Source organism: Erpetoichthys calabaricus, chromosome 4, assembly GCF_900747795.2.
Source record: "Erpetoichthys calabaricus chromosome 4, fErpCal1.3, whole genome shotgun sequence".
NCBI lineage: Eukaryota > Metazoa > Chordata > Cladistia > Polypteriformes > Polypteridae > Erpetoichthys > Erpetoichthys calabaricus.
The window spans coordinates 184,177,616-184,195,836 of record NC_041397.2 but is presented as its reverse complement, the minus strand read 5'-3'; the positions used below and the strand labels follow the sequence as shown (position 1 = coordinate 184,195,836).

The 18,221-nt window shown below is 39.4% G+C and overlaps 1 protein-coding gene across 1 annotated transcript in view; it reads left to right on the top strand.

Moving 5' to 3' along the window:
- Positions 1–18,221, top strand: part of LOC114650417 (gamma-aminobutyric acid type A receptor subunit gamma3) — a 1,188,096-nt gene that overhangs the window by 1,038,157 nt on the left and 131,718 nt on the right. Inside the window, exon 12 of the mRNA XM_051927200.1 lies at positions 15,285–15,422. Coding sequence (XP_051783160.1) covers positions 15,285–15,422 — 138 coding nt within the window. The remainder of the gene's footprint in view (positions 1–15,284; positions 15,423–18,221) is intronic.

Below are 18,221 nucleotides of genomic sequence, written 5' to 3'. Positions count from 1 at the left end.
ATGAAATCAACCTGGGCAAACCAACTGAGGAAGCATGTACCAGAAATTAAAAGACCCATTGTCCGCAGAAATCCGCGAACCAGCAAAAAATCCGCGATATATATTTAAATATGCTTACATATAAAATCCGCGATAGAGTGAAGCCGCAAAAGGCGAAGCGCGATATAGCAAGGGATTACTGTAGTCCCGTTTGGCCTTCTTGATGGACCTCCGGAGGTCATAACTGGCTGCTTTGTATGCATCAGAGTCCCCTGAGCCAAAGGCAGAGGTCCGCGCCTTGAGCTTAGCCCGAATCTCCCCATTTACCCAGGGTTTCTGGTTAGGATATATGCAAATGGAGGTTTTAGTGACAACATCGTCAATGCACTTGCTGATATATCCTGTGACAGAGTCTGTGAATTCATTGATGTTGCCATCAGCTGCATCCTCAAACATCTGCCAATCAGTTGTTTGAAAGCAGTCCTGTAAGACCCCCTCAGCTTCACTGTCCCATTTGTAGATGTCCCTGTAAACCGGTTTTTCCTGTTTAAGTCTTTGTGTATATGCGGGCAGCAGCAATATAGAGCAATGGTCTGCTTTTCCAAAAGCTGGTCGAGGGAGGGGTTTGTAGGAGTCCTTGAATAAGGTGAAACAATGATCCAGTGTTTAATCACCTCTTGTGGGGGGAGAGATGTGCTGATAGTTTTTAGGGAGAACTTTATTCATGTTTGCTCTGTTAAAGTCTCCCAACACAATAAATGCTGCTTCTGAGTTAGCGTTCTCTAGTCCACTGATAACATCATACAGTCCATCCATAGCTGAAGCTTTATCAGCTTGTGGGGGGACGTAAACAACTGAAAGGAGAACTGAACTGAACTCCCTCGGGAGGTAAAAGGGTCTAACTTTAATGGTCAGCAGCTCGAGAACCGGTGAGCAGTGCGTTTTTAAGACACACACATCCATAGCCCACGAAGAGTTAACCATAAAGCACACACCCCCTCCCCTCGACTTGCCTGAGTCCTTCGTTCTGTCTCCCCGATAAACTGTGAACCCGTCTGGTGTGACTGCGCAGTCGGGTATGCTGGGCTCCAACCACGTCTCTGTGAACACCAAAACGCAGCAGTTCGTGATGTCTTTTTGGTGCTTTAACGTGTACGCAGCTCATCTAAATTGTTGTTCAGAGACTGAACGTTAGCGAGCAGGATGCTAGGCAGAGGAGGCTTGTTGTTTCTCTGTCGGGTTCGGTACAGAAATCCCGCGCGTTTCCCCCTCTTTGTTTTCCTTTGGCGTCGCGCGAGTAAGCAAAAGACTCCAGGCAGTACAGTGTCCGCGATATCAAAAACTGTTGTAAAATCCGAACTGGCTGATGAATGTAATTCCAATAGTGTTTGCCGGTCATACTGAAAGTGTGATAAAGTAGTACACACAAAGAGAGTGAGTAGTAAGAAAATAAATAATAACTTTTTGCTGAGATGACTCGGAGCTCTCATCGGTGCAGCCATCTTACAGCGCAGCCGTATTGCACTGTCATGCATTGTCACGGGTGCATGAGCCTGAACCAGTGGTATGTGCGGTATCGGTCTCTAACCCTTGGCCTGATATTCCCCTGAACATGCAGGAAATTGTTCAGTCTCAAGCAGCCAGTCCTGTATGTCAGGGGTTGAGAAAGGGCCCAGGGGGGAGGCCTGACCTCACACATTATAGGGAACTTCAAGGGGCACTCTATTGCTGTGTTCCAACAAAAGATCAGAGTTACCATTAACAGATGGTAGTGCCCAAGACATATGTGCCCAAGTTCATACAATATCACCATGATAGCCCGATCGGTGGTCACCTTGGATGTACAAAGACTCTGTTTAAAATTCTGCAGGTGGCATGGTAGCCGACGATACGCAAAGAGGTCTGGTCCCATGTCCAGACGTGTACCACCTGTCAGCAATACAAAACCCCACCTGGTGCTCCCTTCGGGACAGCTTCAACCAGTAACCATCACTACCCCGGGGGAGAGCCTAGGCATGGACCTAATGGGACCTTTTCCTACCAGTAAGGACCAGAAGACCTAGTAGTGGACTATTTTACCCGGTGGGTGGAGCTATTCCCTATGGATAATGCTACAGCCAAGAAGATATGCTCCACCCTGAAAGACAAAATATTTATCCGATGGGGGGTGCCAAAGAACATCATCACAGACCGGGGCCCACAATTTATGGGCTCAGTGGCCGAAGAATTTTGGAAACAATGAGGGGTGGTTCACCTGAAGACAACAGAGTACCACCCCCAATCTAATTGCACTGAGCGGGTGAATTGGACACTGAAGACAATGATTGCATCCTTCGTCAGAGACCACCATCAGGATTGGACAAAGTGGCTACCAGAACTACGGTTTGCATTGAACACGGCGGTGCACGAGGTTACAGGTGAAATCCCTGCATTGTTAGCTTTAGGCAGACAACTAAAGTGTCCGATGGAAAGAATAATTGATCACAATCCACTCAAACCAAACACATCAATTCATGATCACTTATAAACCTTACAACAAATTACACAATGGGTGAAGGAGAGGATGGTGAGGTCCCAGTCCAGACAGGCTCAATCGTATAACCAGAGACATAAGCTTGGAGAGAAAGTCTGGATCAGGACTCACCCCCTCTCCAAAGCCTCAGATAAATTCATGGCTAATCTGGCTATGAAGTGGTTTGGCCCGGCAACTGTTGTCCAACAGAAGGGTCCGGTGGCCTACACAGTAGAGTGGGTATTGCCAGGGATGAAGAAGGTAGACACGGTGAACATCTCAAACCTTGGTTCGGCCGTACACCACGACCTGGGGGTGGGGATTGTAGCAGTGCTACTATAAGTTAAAACTGCATCTCCCAGCAGTCCCTGCAGTGGCTCTGATTGGTCTTCTGTCTGGGGTGCAGGGGCTGTTGGGGTCAAAGGTGGTCAGAGTGGCTCTTAAAAGGAGGGCCAGTGTCCAAAAATGGGGAAGTGTTTTTTTGTAGTCTGTGTTTCGTGTACCTGTCTGTCTGCCTTCTGTTGGATTAACTGTACTAAGGCGTTGTGTCCTGGATTGTTTCTTGTTGGGGTCTGGATTGTCTCCTGTCTACCTGTGTGCTGAGGACTGATAGTGGATTCATGGCCTTCCAGCAAGAAAAGGAGCGCTCCTGAACCATCCACCCATCTTCGCCATTTCAGGGACTCCCGGTAGGACTGTCTTTTCATTCCCTTTCGACGTACAGATCTCTGGACGTATTATCTTCATCATTTCATTACATCCAGTGCTGTATTCCATGGACTTTGAGGGGGGGGGGGCTTATTTGTTTGTGTTTGTGTGTTTAATGTAATATCGCCGTAGGGGTACAGGGGTGGTATTGTTTTGATTTATTTAATTTCATTTCATCGTATTCTGTAATTGTTGTTTGATTCCAATGTGCATTATTTGTCTCTATTTGCTCTATTTGTGACTGTGTGTAGGTCGGGCTGGGATCTCCTCCAAAAAATAAATAAATCACCGTCTTTACGAAAGTGGTCTAGTGCACAGTGAAGACAATTGCTGTCTGCTACAACACTGAAATACCCTGTGCTTCCAGATGCTGGTTTTACCTGTATTATATTTAAACTCAGACTAAGTCAAAAAAGTGGCGAAAGTGGGTGTTAGGCCTCTATACTGAACCACAAATCACACCAGAACTTTCACAGGATTGTATAAATGCAGCATCACTCTTAGGCAGACAATTCTCAAGTACTTTCTATAGGCGTCAGCCAAAGCTAGCCCAAAATGAGTAACTGGCCTTCAACCCCTTATGCCCTAGCAGGTTTTTGTCATTATTGCTTCTAAATTAAATACCCAAAAATGAACACATATTATTCTACTTATGTAAAAAAAGAAGTTGCAAATGGATGCAGAGTAGTGAGTATAACATTTAACTTTTTAAAAGGAAGTCTTTACATGAATAAAAACCTTTGTTTCACACCAGCATCAAGTAAATAAAACACAAAGGAATTAGGCATTTTAGGAATTTCTCTGTAAAATACTATATTTTACAGTACATAAATAAGACACCTGATGCATAACCATGGAATCAATTTTATTTTGTGGCCCAATCTGTCAGCTATGACTGTACCGATTTTAGATTTCATATCCCATCATATTACACTGTTTCGCACAAGATGTGTCCCTGCTTGGAAACATTTTGTGCCCCTGTGATGGGAGAAATCCGTGTTGGAACAACTAATGCATAAGTGGCTACAGTTCAAGGTGTAATCAAAGTTTTGTTACTGTTTAGTTACCAGTACCAAGATCTGAAAGATGGTATTGATGAAGTCAAAATTTTAGTTCCAGTGCAACACTATCTGGAATAAAGTTAACCACTGCTAAGAAGAATATTTAAAAAGCTTAGAAATCTAAACCCATCCATCCTCTTCCGCTTATCCGAGGTCGGGTCGTGGGGGCAGCAGCTTGAGCAGAGATGCCCAGACTTCCCTCTCCCCAGCCGCTTCTTCTAGCTGTTCCGGGAGAATCCCAAGGCGTTCCCAGGCCAGCCGGGAGACATAGTCTGTCCAGCGTGTCCTGGGTCTTCCCCTGGGCCTCCTCCCGGTTGGATGTGCCTGGATCACCTCACCAGGGAGGCGTCCAGGAGGCATCCTGATCAGATGCCCGAGCCACCTCATCTGACTCCTCTCAATGCAGAGGAGCAGCGGCTCTACTCTAAGCCCCTCCCACATGACTGAGCTTCTCACCCTATCTTTAAGGGAGAGCCCAGACACCCTGCGGAGGAAACTCATTTCAGCCGCTTGTATTTGCAATCTCGTTCTTTCGGTCACTACCCATAGCTCATGACCATAGGTGAGGGTAGGAACATAGATCGACTGGTAAATTGAGAGCTTTGCCTTACGGCTCAGCTCCTTTTTCACAACGACAGACCGATGCAGAGCCCGCATCACCGCGGACGCCGCACCGATCCGCCTGTCGATCTCACGCTCCATTCTTCCCTCACTCGTGAACAAGACCCCGAGATACTTGAACTCCTCCACTTGAGGCAGGATCTCGCTCCCAATCCTGAGGGGGCACTCCACTCTTTTCCGGCTGAGGACCATGGTCTCGGATTTGGAGGTGCTGATTCTCATCCCAGCCACTTCACACTCGGCTGCGAACCGATCCAGAGAGAGCTGAAGATCACGGCCTGATGAAGCAAACAGGACAACATCATCTGCAAAAAGGCAGTGACCCAATCCTGAGCCCACCAAACCGGACCCCCCTCAATGCCCTGGCTGTGCCTAGAAATTCTGTCCATAAAAGTTATGAACAGATTCGGTGACAAAGGGCAGCCCTGGCGGAGTCCAACTCTCACTGAAAACGGGTTCAACTTACTGCCGGCAATGCAGACCAAGCTCTGACACCGGTTGTACAGGGACCGAACAGCCCTTATCAGGGGGTCCGGTACCCCCATACTCCCAGAGCACCCCCCACAGGATTCCCCGAGGGACACGGTCTAATGCCTTTTCCAAGTCCACAAAACACATGTAGACTGGTTGAGCGAACTCCCATGCACCCTCCAGGACTCTGCTAAGGGTGTAGAGCTGGTCCACTGTTCCGCGACCAGGACGAAAACCACACTGTTCCTCCTGAATCCGAGGTTCAACTATCCGACGGACCCTCCTCTCCAGAACCCCCGAATAGACTTTTCCCAGGGAGGCTGAGGAGTGTGATCCCTCTGTAGTTGGAATACACCCTCTGGTCCCCCTTCTTAAAGAGGGGGACCACCACCCCGGTCTGCCAATCCAGAGGCACTGTCCCTGATGTCCATGCGATGTTGCAGAGATGTGTCAACCAAGACAGCCCTACAACATCCAGAGCCTTTAGGAACTCCTTGCGCATCTCATCCACCCCTGGGGCCATGCCACCAAGGAGTTTTTTTACCACCTCGGTGACCTCAGTCCCAGAGATGGGGGAGCCCACCTCCGAGTCCCCAGGCTCTGCTTCCTCATTGGAAGGCATGTTAGTGGGATTGAGGAGGTCTTTGAAGTACTCCCCCCACCGACCCACAACGTCCCGAGTCAAGGTCAGCAGCGCACCATCCCCACCATATACAGTGTTGACACTGCACTGCTTCCCCCTCCTGAGACACGTGAAATCAAAATCTTAAGTGGAAAAACCTACAATTAAGAAAAATAGCACATTTCAAAATTGCTCAATACTATAGTACAAAGCACCTTATATCTGATCAGGTCAACAGCAGATACGTTCGTAAGCACGGGAATATCCTGCAATAAGTTGCATTTCACAGTGATAGTACATTTCAAATCTAAGGTGAAGACATGGCTAGAGTAACATCCCCTTTAAAGACACCTGTCAGTTGACTCGTAGATGGCAATTTCTGACTGCTAGAAAACCAAGCTGATAAGGCAGTTGCTTCAGGCAAAGAGACATGGGGGAGATGTAGAATGAGGACATGTATGTTCAGGCCATATTGTGTGTGTTCTATATTTATTTATCTATTTATGTATTTACTAGCTGTGTGTGGTTTTCGGGACAAAAAACAACCTGAAGACTCCCTAGCAGTTTTACTGTATTCATGCTAACTCTTAAGAATTACCCAGTGCAGAGGACGTAGGTGCACCTTCTGCTTGCTGCCCCACTGGCTTTTGTAAGACACTGGCGATGCCATATCTTAGCTGTATTGTGGCCATATGAGTCCTATTCATCTTTATCTCAAGAAAACACCTCCAAAAAGATAATGTTTTTAGTGAAAACTTCAAGCCTTGCCCTCCGTTGCTGACGTGTTTCACTTGCACGTTGTTGTGCCGTGGCGATTGCTTCTTTTCGATGTTGTGTTTCTTCATCTGTGTCATTAGCACAATGTTGTCGTTGCATAGCAGAATTTGCTGCATACAGGTCTTTCTTAGCAAGCATCGAAAAAATTTAAAAGTACATCTTGTGGCTGTGATTCAATGTGAGCAGAGCAGACTGCACCATACACACACACGTCTTTCATTTATATATGTCTAATTTATTTAAACAGCTTCTGTAAAAAGCCAAATTTCCCCCTGGGTACAAATAAAGTTCTATCTATCTATCTATCTATCTATCTATCTATCTATCTATCTATCTATCTATCTATCTATCTATCTATCTATCTATCTATCTATCTATCAAGAATGGAATATGTTTAATTTACATCATTGTGTCATTATTTTTTACACTTTCTCTGTTATATGTACACTTACTGTTCGCTAACATGAAAAAAATTATAAGTAGAAAAAGAAAGTTCTGACCCATCTATTTTGAAGATAAAGAAAGCTGATATAAAATGTGAATTTTACTATTTTGACCCCTGAAACTGAAACAAAAAAGATTTTCAGCTGCACTCTAGACAGTATTTATTTTTTAACATCCTATATTAATAGTGCTCTAACATTTTTGTAAAATCATATATTTAATTAAATTCTGCGCCTTTTTAATGTAGTGTTTTAATGTAGCTGGAAAACAATAAGTCACTTTTCTAATTCAAATGCAATTGTGACTCCATCATCAATTGTTTCAGAAGGCATTATTTAGCCCATGCAATGGTAGTTATAGAACTCTGTTTAAGTCAGTTCAGAACCATGTTTCAGGTTTTAGTTGGTCAAAAAAGTGATAGTAAGGCCATATTCAAAATACTATATTTGCTCAGGAAACAGGATTTTTTATATGCCATTAGATTTTTAAATATGCAGCAATAAACAGAAGACTAAAAAACACAGTGACCATTTTATAACAGTACATATAGTGTCACATAACATAATCAAACCTGCTTAATTCTATTCAGAGACGCAAGTGTTGGAACCTATCCCACCAGTACTAGATGCAGGACAGGAAACAGCCTTCAATGGGACACCATCATTGCAGGCTCTATTATATAAAAAAGCTTGGCAGAAATATATGAACATTTATTTAAGGGTATCATCAGCAATGTTACAGACTGCTAGCAAAAAGTAAAAAATCAGTAAGAAACAAACAAAATGTACCACTGATAAGAATGAATATCCAGAATTGCAAAATTTTGTTTAATACGTGAAATATTTTCATTATGTACAGGTCAAACCAAATTTCTGAAATATGTAATCTTTAATTAACATTCAGGAAGAACATTCAAAAGATTACCTGTGTTTCTGTTATTAAAAAACAGCAGGTGAATTTGGTGCTTCTCTACCTATGTTAAAGCATGAAAAAGGTTTTAAGTGTATCATGAACTTTAGTTAAAAAATATTTACATCATATATATGACATCAAGGGCACCATGTTACAGAAGCCAGGGTGAAAGCTCAGCACTGTTGCTGCAGCTTAATTTTGTTTTTCTTAGAATGAGGTGGAAAGCCTTTTGTTTCTTGTCTTTACAGCATGAGAATTGGAATACTGGATCAGGGGGTTCAGACTGAGTTTAGAGTTTTTATATTTTTGTTGTTTATTGTTGACTTCTGTCCAGTTGGCTGCCTTAATGAGCATCAGCTTTTTTTTTTCCTGTTTACCTCCATCTCCCATAGAGATGGCTTACTGGTCTAGTTCTTTTAGGCTTATCCCTTTATGTGGAAGCTATAGCCTGCTTGTACTTTTTTGCCTTTTAACAGGATTGTATTTTATCATTGACGTGGTGTCCACCAAGTTCCTGAAGTCTTGAATCCAGTGGACTGAAGCTGTTTTTCTTTCCAAACTGACAATTCCTGTCCAGTTTTTTAAAGCCAACTAAAGAGCTTTCTGGTGGCTATTTTGTTTCAGTTCAGTTATTTGTCTAGGGAAGCAGCAACAGTTCTGCATTGTTTGTCATAAACTTGAGCCCTGATAGCTGGTTTTCTGCAGACCTTTTCCATTTACCAGCTTCAGCTTATTTGTTACTGTCTTGCCTGTGCAACTGCTGAGCATATGCATTGCCTATAAAAAGTATTCATTCCCTTGGAAGTTTTCACATTTTATTGTAATACAAATGTCTGCATGGTGAGATGAGCAGCTAATATCTGTGCTATCTTTCTGTTAGTCAGTGTCAAAAAATCCAAGTTAAATCCATTGTGATTCAATGTTGTGCAAAAATAAAATGTGAATGTTTCCAAGGGGATGCATGCTTTTTATGGGCACACCACATCCAGCATCTGTCTCACGATGGCATTGTCTGGTCCATGCAGCTACTGCAAACAACCACCTAGCAGCTGCCTCATTCTGTTTTGTTTTCTGAGAAGACATCTTAGGCAGCTGCAGTGCTTAGTTAGATCTGTTTTTCTGTGCAACTGACAGAATTTGTACCGCTCATCCATCCATTATCCAACCCGCTATATCCCAACTACAGGGTCACGGGGGTCTGCTGGAGCCAATCCCAGCCAACACAGGGAGCAAGGCAGGAACAAAACCCGGACAGGGCGCCAGCCCACTGCAGGGCACACACATACACACCAAGCACACACTAGGGACAATTTAGGACCGCCAATGCACCTAACCTGCATGTCTTTGGACTGTGGGAGGAAACTAAGTGCATTTAGCAGTCATTTAAAGAAACCAAAGAGACTTAAGCTTAGACTGAGCATGTAAAATTCTATCCTATCTTAATTTAGCAGAAAACCAAATATTTAAGCATTTTTAGCTGAAAATGTATTTTTAATAATTTTAACAAGGCTTTTTTTGGAAAATAATGTGTACTCTATGTAATGGTAAATTTCAATGTCACTGAAGCACCTCTTATCTGTACTAATCCAGCAATTAGTAATGACAGTGCATTTAACATGGTGACATCTGTAAGTCATTTTCTTTGTGTACACTTGATGTGATCTGCAATAACAACATTAAGTGATGGAGGATGCCAAATTATGCCTGCAGATTTACAATAAATAATGTGACTTCATGTACAGTATATTCCAACAAACAGTGTAGCTTAAAAATAAAAAAGGAGACTAGAAACAAAGAAATCCCAAAAAGAATATTTTTATTGAATTGAAAATGGGTATAAATATGCATAGAAGCCAACATTGGTAAAAACTACATAGGTCTGGTCTTAGCTATCTTTTGAAAATCTTGGAAAAACTGTAATTGGAGAAACTAAAAATAGTTTAAATCTTAAAATCTATACAAATACGAAATTCTGGTTGTATGTAGTAAAGATTCCACAGCTAGAATTTGCATGGAAGTGATACAGGGCAATGTAAATGGATATATAGTTCATGGAAACATTGTTGTTCTGTCTTGGTGCTTGAACCATAACTGTGTTGCACAATTAACTCTAAATACATGAAATAAAATGCATTGTGTGACTGAAAGGGCATATGTAAAGAGTAGGTTTTGTTTAATATAAACATTTGCATGTTTTATTCTATGCATATTTTACTGCTATTAGAGCCACATTTGGTTCTATAGCAAACAAACACGTTTGGGAAATTACTGTAATGAAGTGTCACTCTGGATCTTGAACTTTAATATATTAGCATGTAGTGTCTGTCGAGTGTTTTTTATTGATTGATTTTTTTTTTGCTTATTTTTCTGAAAAAACGACACCACTAGCAATTTGAATATTTTATCTCATATTTATCATGATTTGGACACACTTAACCAAGGTAAATTTTTGCTTTGCCTTTTTTTGCCTTATTTGTTTACATTGACCTGGACAATAAAATAAATTTGAGTGCATTTAGATAGAAAGTAATGGCACCTCTGTAATGGCAGTGATCCAGTAGCAAGTAAAATATATTTCTTTTCTAGTGTGCTCTATTGTGACAGTGGTTTTACTCCTAAGATTTCTTATTAGTAACTGTCAGTTTTACAATCAATTGTTGTATTATGATCAATGCAAGATAGATGATATTGGAGGCTATTGTCATTGACTGACAGGAATACACAAGGCAAATGAAATGCTGGGTTGCCAACCGATTAAATCCTTTCAGTGAAACAATAAGTTCAAACAAAATGACAGGCGCACGATGTCAGAAAATAGAACAAAAATTGCATCTGTTTTCAGGTAACATGATAAGGTTCTGAAGAGCTGCCAGACGTCAGTTTTATGGTCCGTCTGGCGGGTTACTTGTCCCCAAATGAGATGCCTTCCAGGAGCATCCTGCTCTTCTAGTCCTTGGACTTGAAGGGGTGAAGTCAGTTGCTCTCACTGGGTGACTTCTTAGAGCTGTGGGTGGGAAAAGAGACAAGACAGTTAGCAACAGTGCCCTCTCGTGTCCCTGGGTGGTATTGATTAGCTCTGACAAGCCTGGAACATAACTCTCTGACGTGCATGCCTGAAACTATATATTTTAAAAACAGTGATTTGTTTAAATATCTTGCAGGTTATAACAGCCATTCTTTCTTGTTTAGCTTTCTTGTTTTGCTCCCTCTTACAAGATAATTTTTCCCATTATTCCATTGGAAAACAGGAATATTTTAGCCTAGAGCAAATGTGAACTATTCAGTTTTCTCATGTGTTAATGACATCAAGAGATTAGATGCCCTCTGACAAGCAATTGTGTGACAAGATGATATGGTAAATGTGCAATCTGACAGAGTGCAGAATGATGTGATATTTTGTTGTATCTGTTTTTACAGTAAAATAAATGTGACTAAGATTACTGTTAGCATGAACTTGATTAGCACATATCACATGACTAGCCACTAGTTTACAGCATGTAAGCTAAACTGTTCAATGCATAAACATGTGTCATTTTATTCAGACATGTGCTACCAATTTTTTAAGCATGCTGCATAGTCATCTACACATTTGACCAGTAATGAGCATGGTTGCCAAGAAGAGTGTATCAACACATAATGATAAAATCATAATGTTACAGTAACATTAAACATAGTGAAAATATATTTTTAAAGGTTCAAACTTTAAAAGGTAGGTAAACAGGCTATTACCTATTTATATAACTAGCACATGTTTGTGGATAGGTGAGTAAAACTGGAGTACTCAGAGAAAAAAAAAAGCCAAACATGAGGAGAAAATGTCTGGTTTCAGGTTTTAAACATGTGACATTGTTCAATAAGGCACCTGTGCTATCCATTGCATCACCATCTTGACCCACATTAATTTATTTTTACAGAAAGCCAACAATGTCCCCATCACATTACAGTACAATAAACCTTATTTGATTTTAGGAGATACTGAGTTATATTTAGCATGGTCAACATGTAATGCACCTACATCAGCGCTACATCACTTACAATTTTATAAAACTAATTTGTGTATTACTTTTGGCTTTAGCAGTAAGCACAGTATGGATGATAAGATGCACTCTTGTACTGTCAAGTACACAGAATAGCGACAAGGGGAAAAAAATATAAAAATAAACATTTTATCAGACAAATAAATACAGTCAGCGGTGAACACAGAGGGTAGTAAAAGTACAGAATAAATAGAAATAAACCAGTGCACAGCTGTACTCTTTTCTAGGCCTGCATATACAGATAAACCACTTTCTACCTGGGGTGGTGGCTACCCACTTAACAGAAAGAAAATATAAAAATCTGCTGCCTTTTCTCAAGAATGTAAGACTGAGAAATAACAGCAAAGCTTCCGGAAATAAAGAATTCTTAAAGGAGTTACATTCATTTAAAGACACATACCTAGTATAAACAACTATGACAAGAAAAATCACCATTACTGCAGATAGCATTCTAATCAAAAAATGAAAATATATATGAGTTAGGTGTATTTAAGTTTTTTTTTTAAATAGTTTCACTGCAGTTATTGTTGTGTTTTCTAGTTGAGATCCAGTTTGAACATGTCCACAGGTTTCTTTGTACAGATATGGCAGTGATAACTGCTCAGTTATAGTTTTTTGTTGTCTGGTTTTCCTTCCTCGCTATTATGAACTAACAAATATACAAGATATAAAATGATGTGAAGTAGTGCAGCATCCAGCATATGTCTTTTAGCTTGCATTACTTTTATTCATGTTGTATATGCATAAAATATTCAGAATGGAAATCTGCACACATTCATATCACATTTAGATAACTCACAAGACAAAAACAGGTATAAGGCAAACATCAGAACAGAATCACTTTTATTTGCAGTATGCAAGTAGTGTTAAAAGATTCATGCTAATTCACACAAGAGCCTGTTTTTATGTTTAACAACAGCATCGAAAAACAGCTTAAATGCAGGAAAATGCTAAATATAGGAATGTTAAATTGGGGGGAGGGTTCTATTATCTTATATAATACTGTAAATACTATTGTCTATCTGTCTGTCTATCTGTCTGTATGTTTGTATTTTTGTGTATGTGCAGACTCTGTGGGTAATCAGATTGGTCAGTTTGGTTTTGGTGGCTCAGTGGTAGAGGTGGTAAGTTCAATTCTTGATTGTGACCATTTTTATTTATTTATTTTTACTAAAAGAGTTAAAAATGGAGCATTTCAAAGACAACAAAGCAAATAAGTTACCAAGCAAAGTTCAATCCCTAAATATTAAAGAGGCAGAACCCAAGTCACCATCAAAGACGAGAAATATTCACAAGAATATGAACAATATTTTCACAGCGGGTAACAATTGGTGATAGCCTCCTGTCCACTTTTTGACTAAGAAGGAACCTTGAAATGACAGAGCCTAGGAAGTTGGCTTTATGGAAATGTGATCGAGACAGGAATTACCGGCCAAGAGAGATTGAGGCATGCAATAATACCAAGGAGAGGCATAGAAGGAACACTGAGAGTACATCCAAGGCAAGAGAGGTTGAGGCATGTGAAGACACTGAGACAAGACCAGGATAGACCTTAGAATAGGTGGGTTATATCTCACACAGCTAATGTTTGCACATGGCCAGCTTTATTTGGTTCTATCAAGAATCAAAAGAAGAGAAGATGTGAAGGTGATGATAGCTGGTGAGGAAAGTAATTAAAGAAATGTAGTATATAAAGAGGTCCTATAGAATCACAAGTAGACAAAGAAGTGGGTAGGGTTATGGTAGGGTATGGTAGGGGATTTGGTACCAATAGATTTTGGTGTCATTTATCTAATAGATATACTGTATGTTGATTAATCTGCTATAGAAGTATTCATACATAGTGCACAATAATATTGTTTGATAAAATAAATAGAGATTTAATGTTTTTAATATTTACACTTAAATTTGTAATGAACTAAATTTACTAAGTATCCATGTTTATCAATTAATCAACCAATGATCAAATTAATAAAAATATTTTATTACATTTATTAATCATATCATATCAAATATTTTTACATTTATTGTTCAACCTTTTTTCATTAGGTATGCACAGCTAGTAATATAAAGGAGTAAGAAGTATAATATCAAAGTAAACTGACTTGGAAATATTTCCCAGGGTTACAAGAGAATTGTTATACTGTATATAAAAAGATGGCAGAGAGACCATTCTGTTCAAAAGAAGTTTAAAAATGGAAACATTTATGTCTCTGAAATTCAAATTTTTCTTTACTGTGTGATGGAACAGGATGAGTTTAACATACAAAGTGCTCTAGTCATTTATGAAAGGAGCACCAAGCACCACATAGAAACAAAACCACCAACCAGCTGAACCACAAAACTCCCACTTCAGTCTATCACTGATTAGCAGAGTCTTCCTGAGATGGCTGCCATTTCATAGGACTAGTCTGGATTCACCCACTATTACAAGTGAAAGCATTCTATATTTAAGGCTTTAATTCCATTAAAAATGAGGTGGATGTAGAGTCTTTTTTAATATGTTTTGTATTGTTACAATATGTATGCAGCTTTATATTTCCTCATGCAACATTTAATGACATCTTCATTCACCTGCTAGGACTTTCTTTCTGCTAAAGGACTGTTTTTCTTTGTGTTCAATTTGCAAAATTCTGCATCAGTGTACAAAAATAATAAAAGCACATTTCTGGATCAGATGTGTATAAAATATCTGCTTTCTCTGTGCTATTTAAATGACGGCATTTGTTTATGAATATATTAATACCATGAAGTATATTTTTAGGAATCACCTTGATAATATATGGTGTATTGTATTGTTGACCCTTCCTTCTTCATAATTCTTTGTAACTGCCTTATTTTTCTTATGACCAATAACTATCATGTATGTCTTCTGGTAGCATAATGTTTCTTATACTATTTGAAGGTTATTGTTTCAGACTGGTCCTTATTTGTGATCTGTTTTATGTACACACTTCATTAGTAAAATAAACACGATTTCTGATTGAGTCACTACATAACTTGAAATATAATAATAAGTATAATATTGTTTCATTGCTAATTTGTGTCCAAAGAAAATAGTCTTCTATGCAAACCCATTCAACAGAACAGTAATAATACATTAAAATGATATAGGTTTCACATTTTCTCTTTAACTGCAGATGGATATCCCAGAGATGAAATGGTTTACCAGTGGAGAAAAAACTCTGTAGAAGCAGCAGACCAAAAGTCTTGGAGACTTTACCAGTTTGATTTCATGGGACTCAGGAACACCACAGAAGTAGTAAAAACATCTGCAGGTAAACAATAATCACTAATACAATGACAAATAATGAAGTGTCTGATTTAGTTTATAGAGTAACTATTACAAACATGAAAAGTGTTTTAAAAATATATATATATATTACCAAAAGAAAGACTGGTAATAATGGAGCCAGTTACCCAAAAATTGTAAAAAAAAATGTTTTTATAAAATATAGATACATATGTTGGTACTGATCAAATCTAAAATAACAACTTTACAGTATGTAAGCTTGACCAACCATACTTACAAACATATGCAAAAAGTCATACTGGGCCAGATTAAGAGTTTCAAATCAAAACACCTTCTCATCTTTGTTATGTGTGAGGAAAACTGAAGAAATACCTGGTGTAATAAAGCAGAGACAGTAAGAAGTGTTTGGGAAACTATTTTAATTTGCTTTCATTTTGTTTTTGATGGTGTAACTTTATTTTTTTTACGTTAAGCCCTTGAAGATTTATCATCTTATATAAACTTTTCTTTCTTATGTTGCCTCTGATCTCGTCCATACTTAAAATAAAAACATTGTTTTGCTCCTTTAGGCTTATCAAAATTAAGAAAAGTAAACTCAACTTTCAAGCAACAGAAACACTTGTGATTTTAAAAAGGAGGAAAATATTAATGAAAGAAGACAAAGTTTTTTGTTTTGAAAAAACAAAAATCAATGAAAAAAGACAATTGGAGTTTTAGTGTCATTTGTTTTGTTTAAAAAGGAAGCCTTTTTTTGTTTTTGTTTTAGATTAAGAAGTTGCGCAATGAACTGAACATAAACTACAGAAAAAAATGAGTAGTCTAGAGCTTTTTGTTTTATTTTCATTCCTATCAAGCTGACTATTCCACGTCAAATGGCAACTCATTGTTTTCTGTCTAGATGAGCCTCTCATGTTATCTTGACTATCAGTCTCACAGATTAGTAGCAATCTAGATTGTTTGTTTTTTTTATAACTGCCTTACTACTGGTCTCTGTGCAGTGGGGCAATGGCAGTCATGTTCTTGTTCATTCCCAACTCGGAGTCAACTGTTCTGTTTGAATGCAATGCTTTTTACCATAGCCAGATGATGACAAATTTTTTGTGCTTGATCGCCTCTAAAGATCGCCAGTGTCCAGCCTGGATGGCTGCCCTAGTCTCTTCTTGTATACATATGTTGCAACCCTCCTAAGCATCATCTGCCTTTTGTGTGTTCTCTGCATAGACTATTCTGACAAGCAGCAGCTGTTTATTTGAGCAGAATGCAAAATGTTTCAGGTGTCAGCTCAAAAAACTATTTTGAATTACCGCACGTGACGCCTGTTCAGCTAAAAATGAATTGTTTAAGAAGCCTTATTAATTGTGTATGTAACACCATCTGACATTTAATTTCGTAAGGATGAACTAAAAAGTGATAACTCACATACAATATATTTATTAAAAAAATTATATAGCACATATATGAGGATTTTACCTTAATTTTACATTTTCCTTTTAAGAAATGTAAAACTCTATCCTGTTAACAAAAAGAACTTCCTAAATGGCTAATAAAATCTTAAGACTATGCTTAAGACAAAATAATACTATACAACCCAGGTAAATTAGCTACTAAATTGAGATCTTGAAAAGAAAAAAAATATCATTGGTTCCATTTGTGCAAAATCTTTTTTTTCCTTGTTATTGTTGGGCGGAGTGGTGGCTCTGAGGCTAGAGATTTGCACTGGCAATCGGAAGGTTGCTGGTTCAAATCCTGTAAATGCCAAAGGTGACCCTATTTTATTAGACCCTTGAGCAAGGCCCTTAACCTGCAATTGCTCCGTCCTGGGTATGATGTTAATCTGCATCCAGCCCTGCATGGGATGCAGGGAAAAACCTGGGGGTTGGTGGCAGAATTGGCATTCCAGCCACCATAAAAAATCTCACACTGTTCCAATCCATCCGACCTAGTGCGGTGCTGAGGTGTCACCCATTGCATGGCTGCACTTGGGTCCTAATCTGGGATCCTGAGTTGGTTTGTCATGTGGTGGGTGCAGCAATCCTAACTGCCTCCTCCTCTCCTTGTTGGCTGTAAACACTTTACTCTCTGTGTTTTTCCTTCACTTTCCCTCTATGAAGTCACTGGCTCACCATCTTTGTTTAAATTCCATGTGCGCTGGAAAAAGACCAGCATCTAAAAAAAATCTGTGCAGTGCAGAAACTTTAATTGATTTCTACTTTAAACTGGCTGACTAATTTGTATAGCAGTATACACAATTGGATACTTAATACAATATATATGAATAAACTATACAAACAGACATACTACAAATAATGGACATTTAAGTATAATTCTGAGCCTGAACTTATTTCATTTTCTTGCTAACTACAATTTCTATGTTCAGCTCATTTACAAATCACTAACCATAAAGGTTTGTTTATGTAACTCCAATTGTTTTGTTATTTTTTTTAGCTCACAAAAGTCTTTTATAACATCATCCATCCATCCATCCATTAAATAATTCTGCTGGAGCCAATCCCAGCCAACACAGGGCACAAGGCAGGGAACCAATCCCGGGCAGGGTGCCAACCCACCGCAGGAACTAAACAATTAACCTGCATGTCTTTGGAAGGAAACCGGAGTGCCCGGAGGAAAACGCAGACACGGGGACATGCAAACTCCACGAGGGAGGACCCGGGAAGTGAACCCGGGTCCCCAGATCTTAACTGCGAGGCAGCAGCTACCCACTGCGCCACCGATAGATAGATAGATAGATAAAAAGATAGATAGATAGATAGATAGATAGATAGATAGAATAGATAGATAGATAGATAGATAGATAGATAGATAG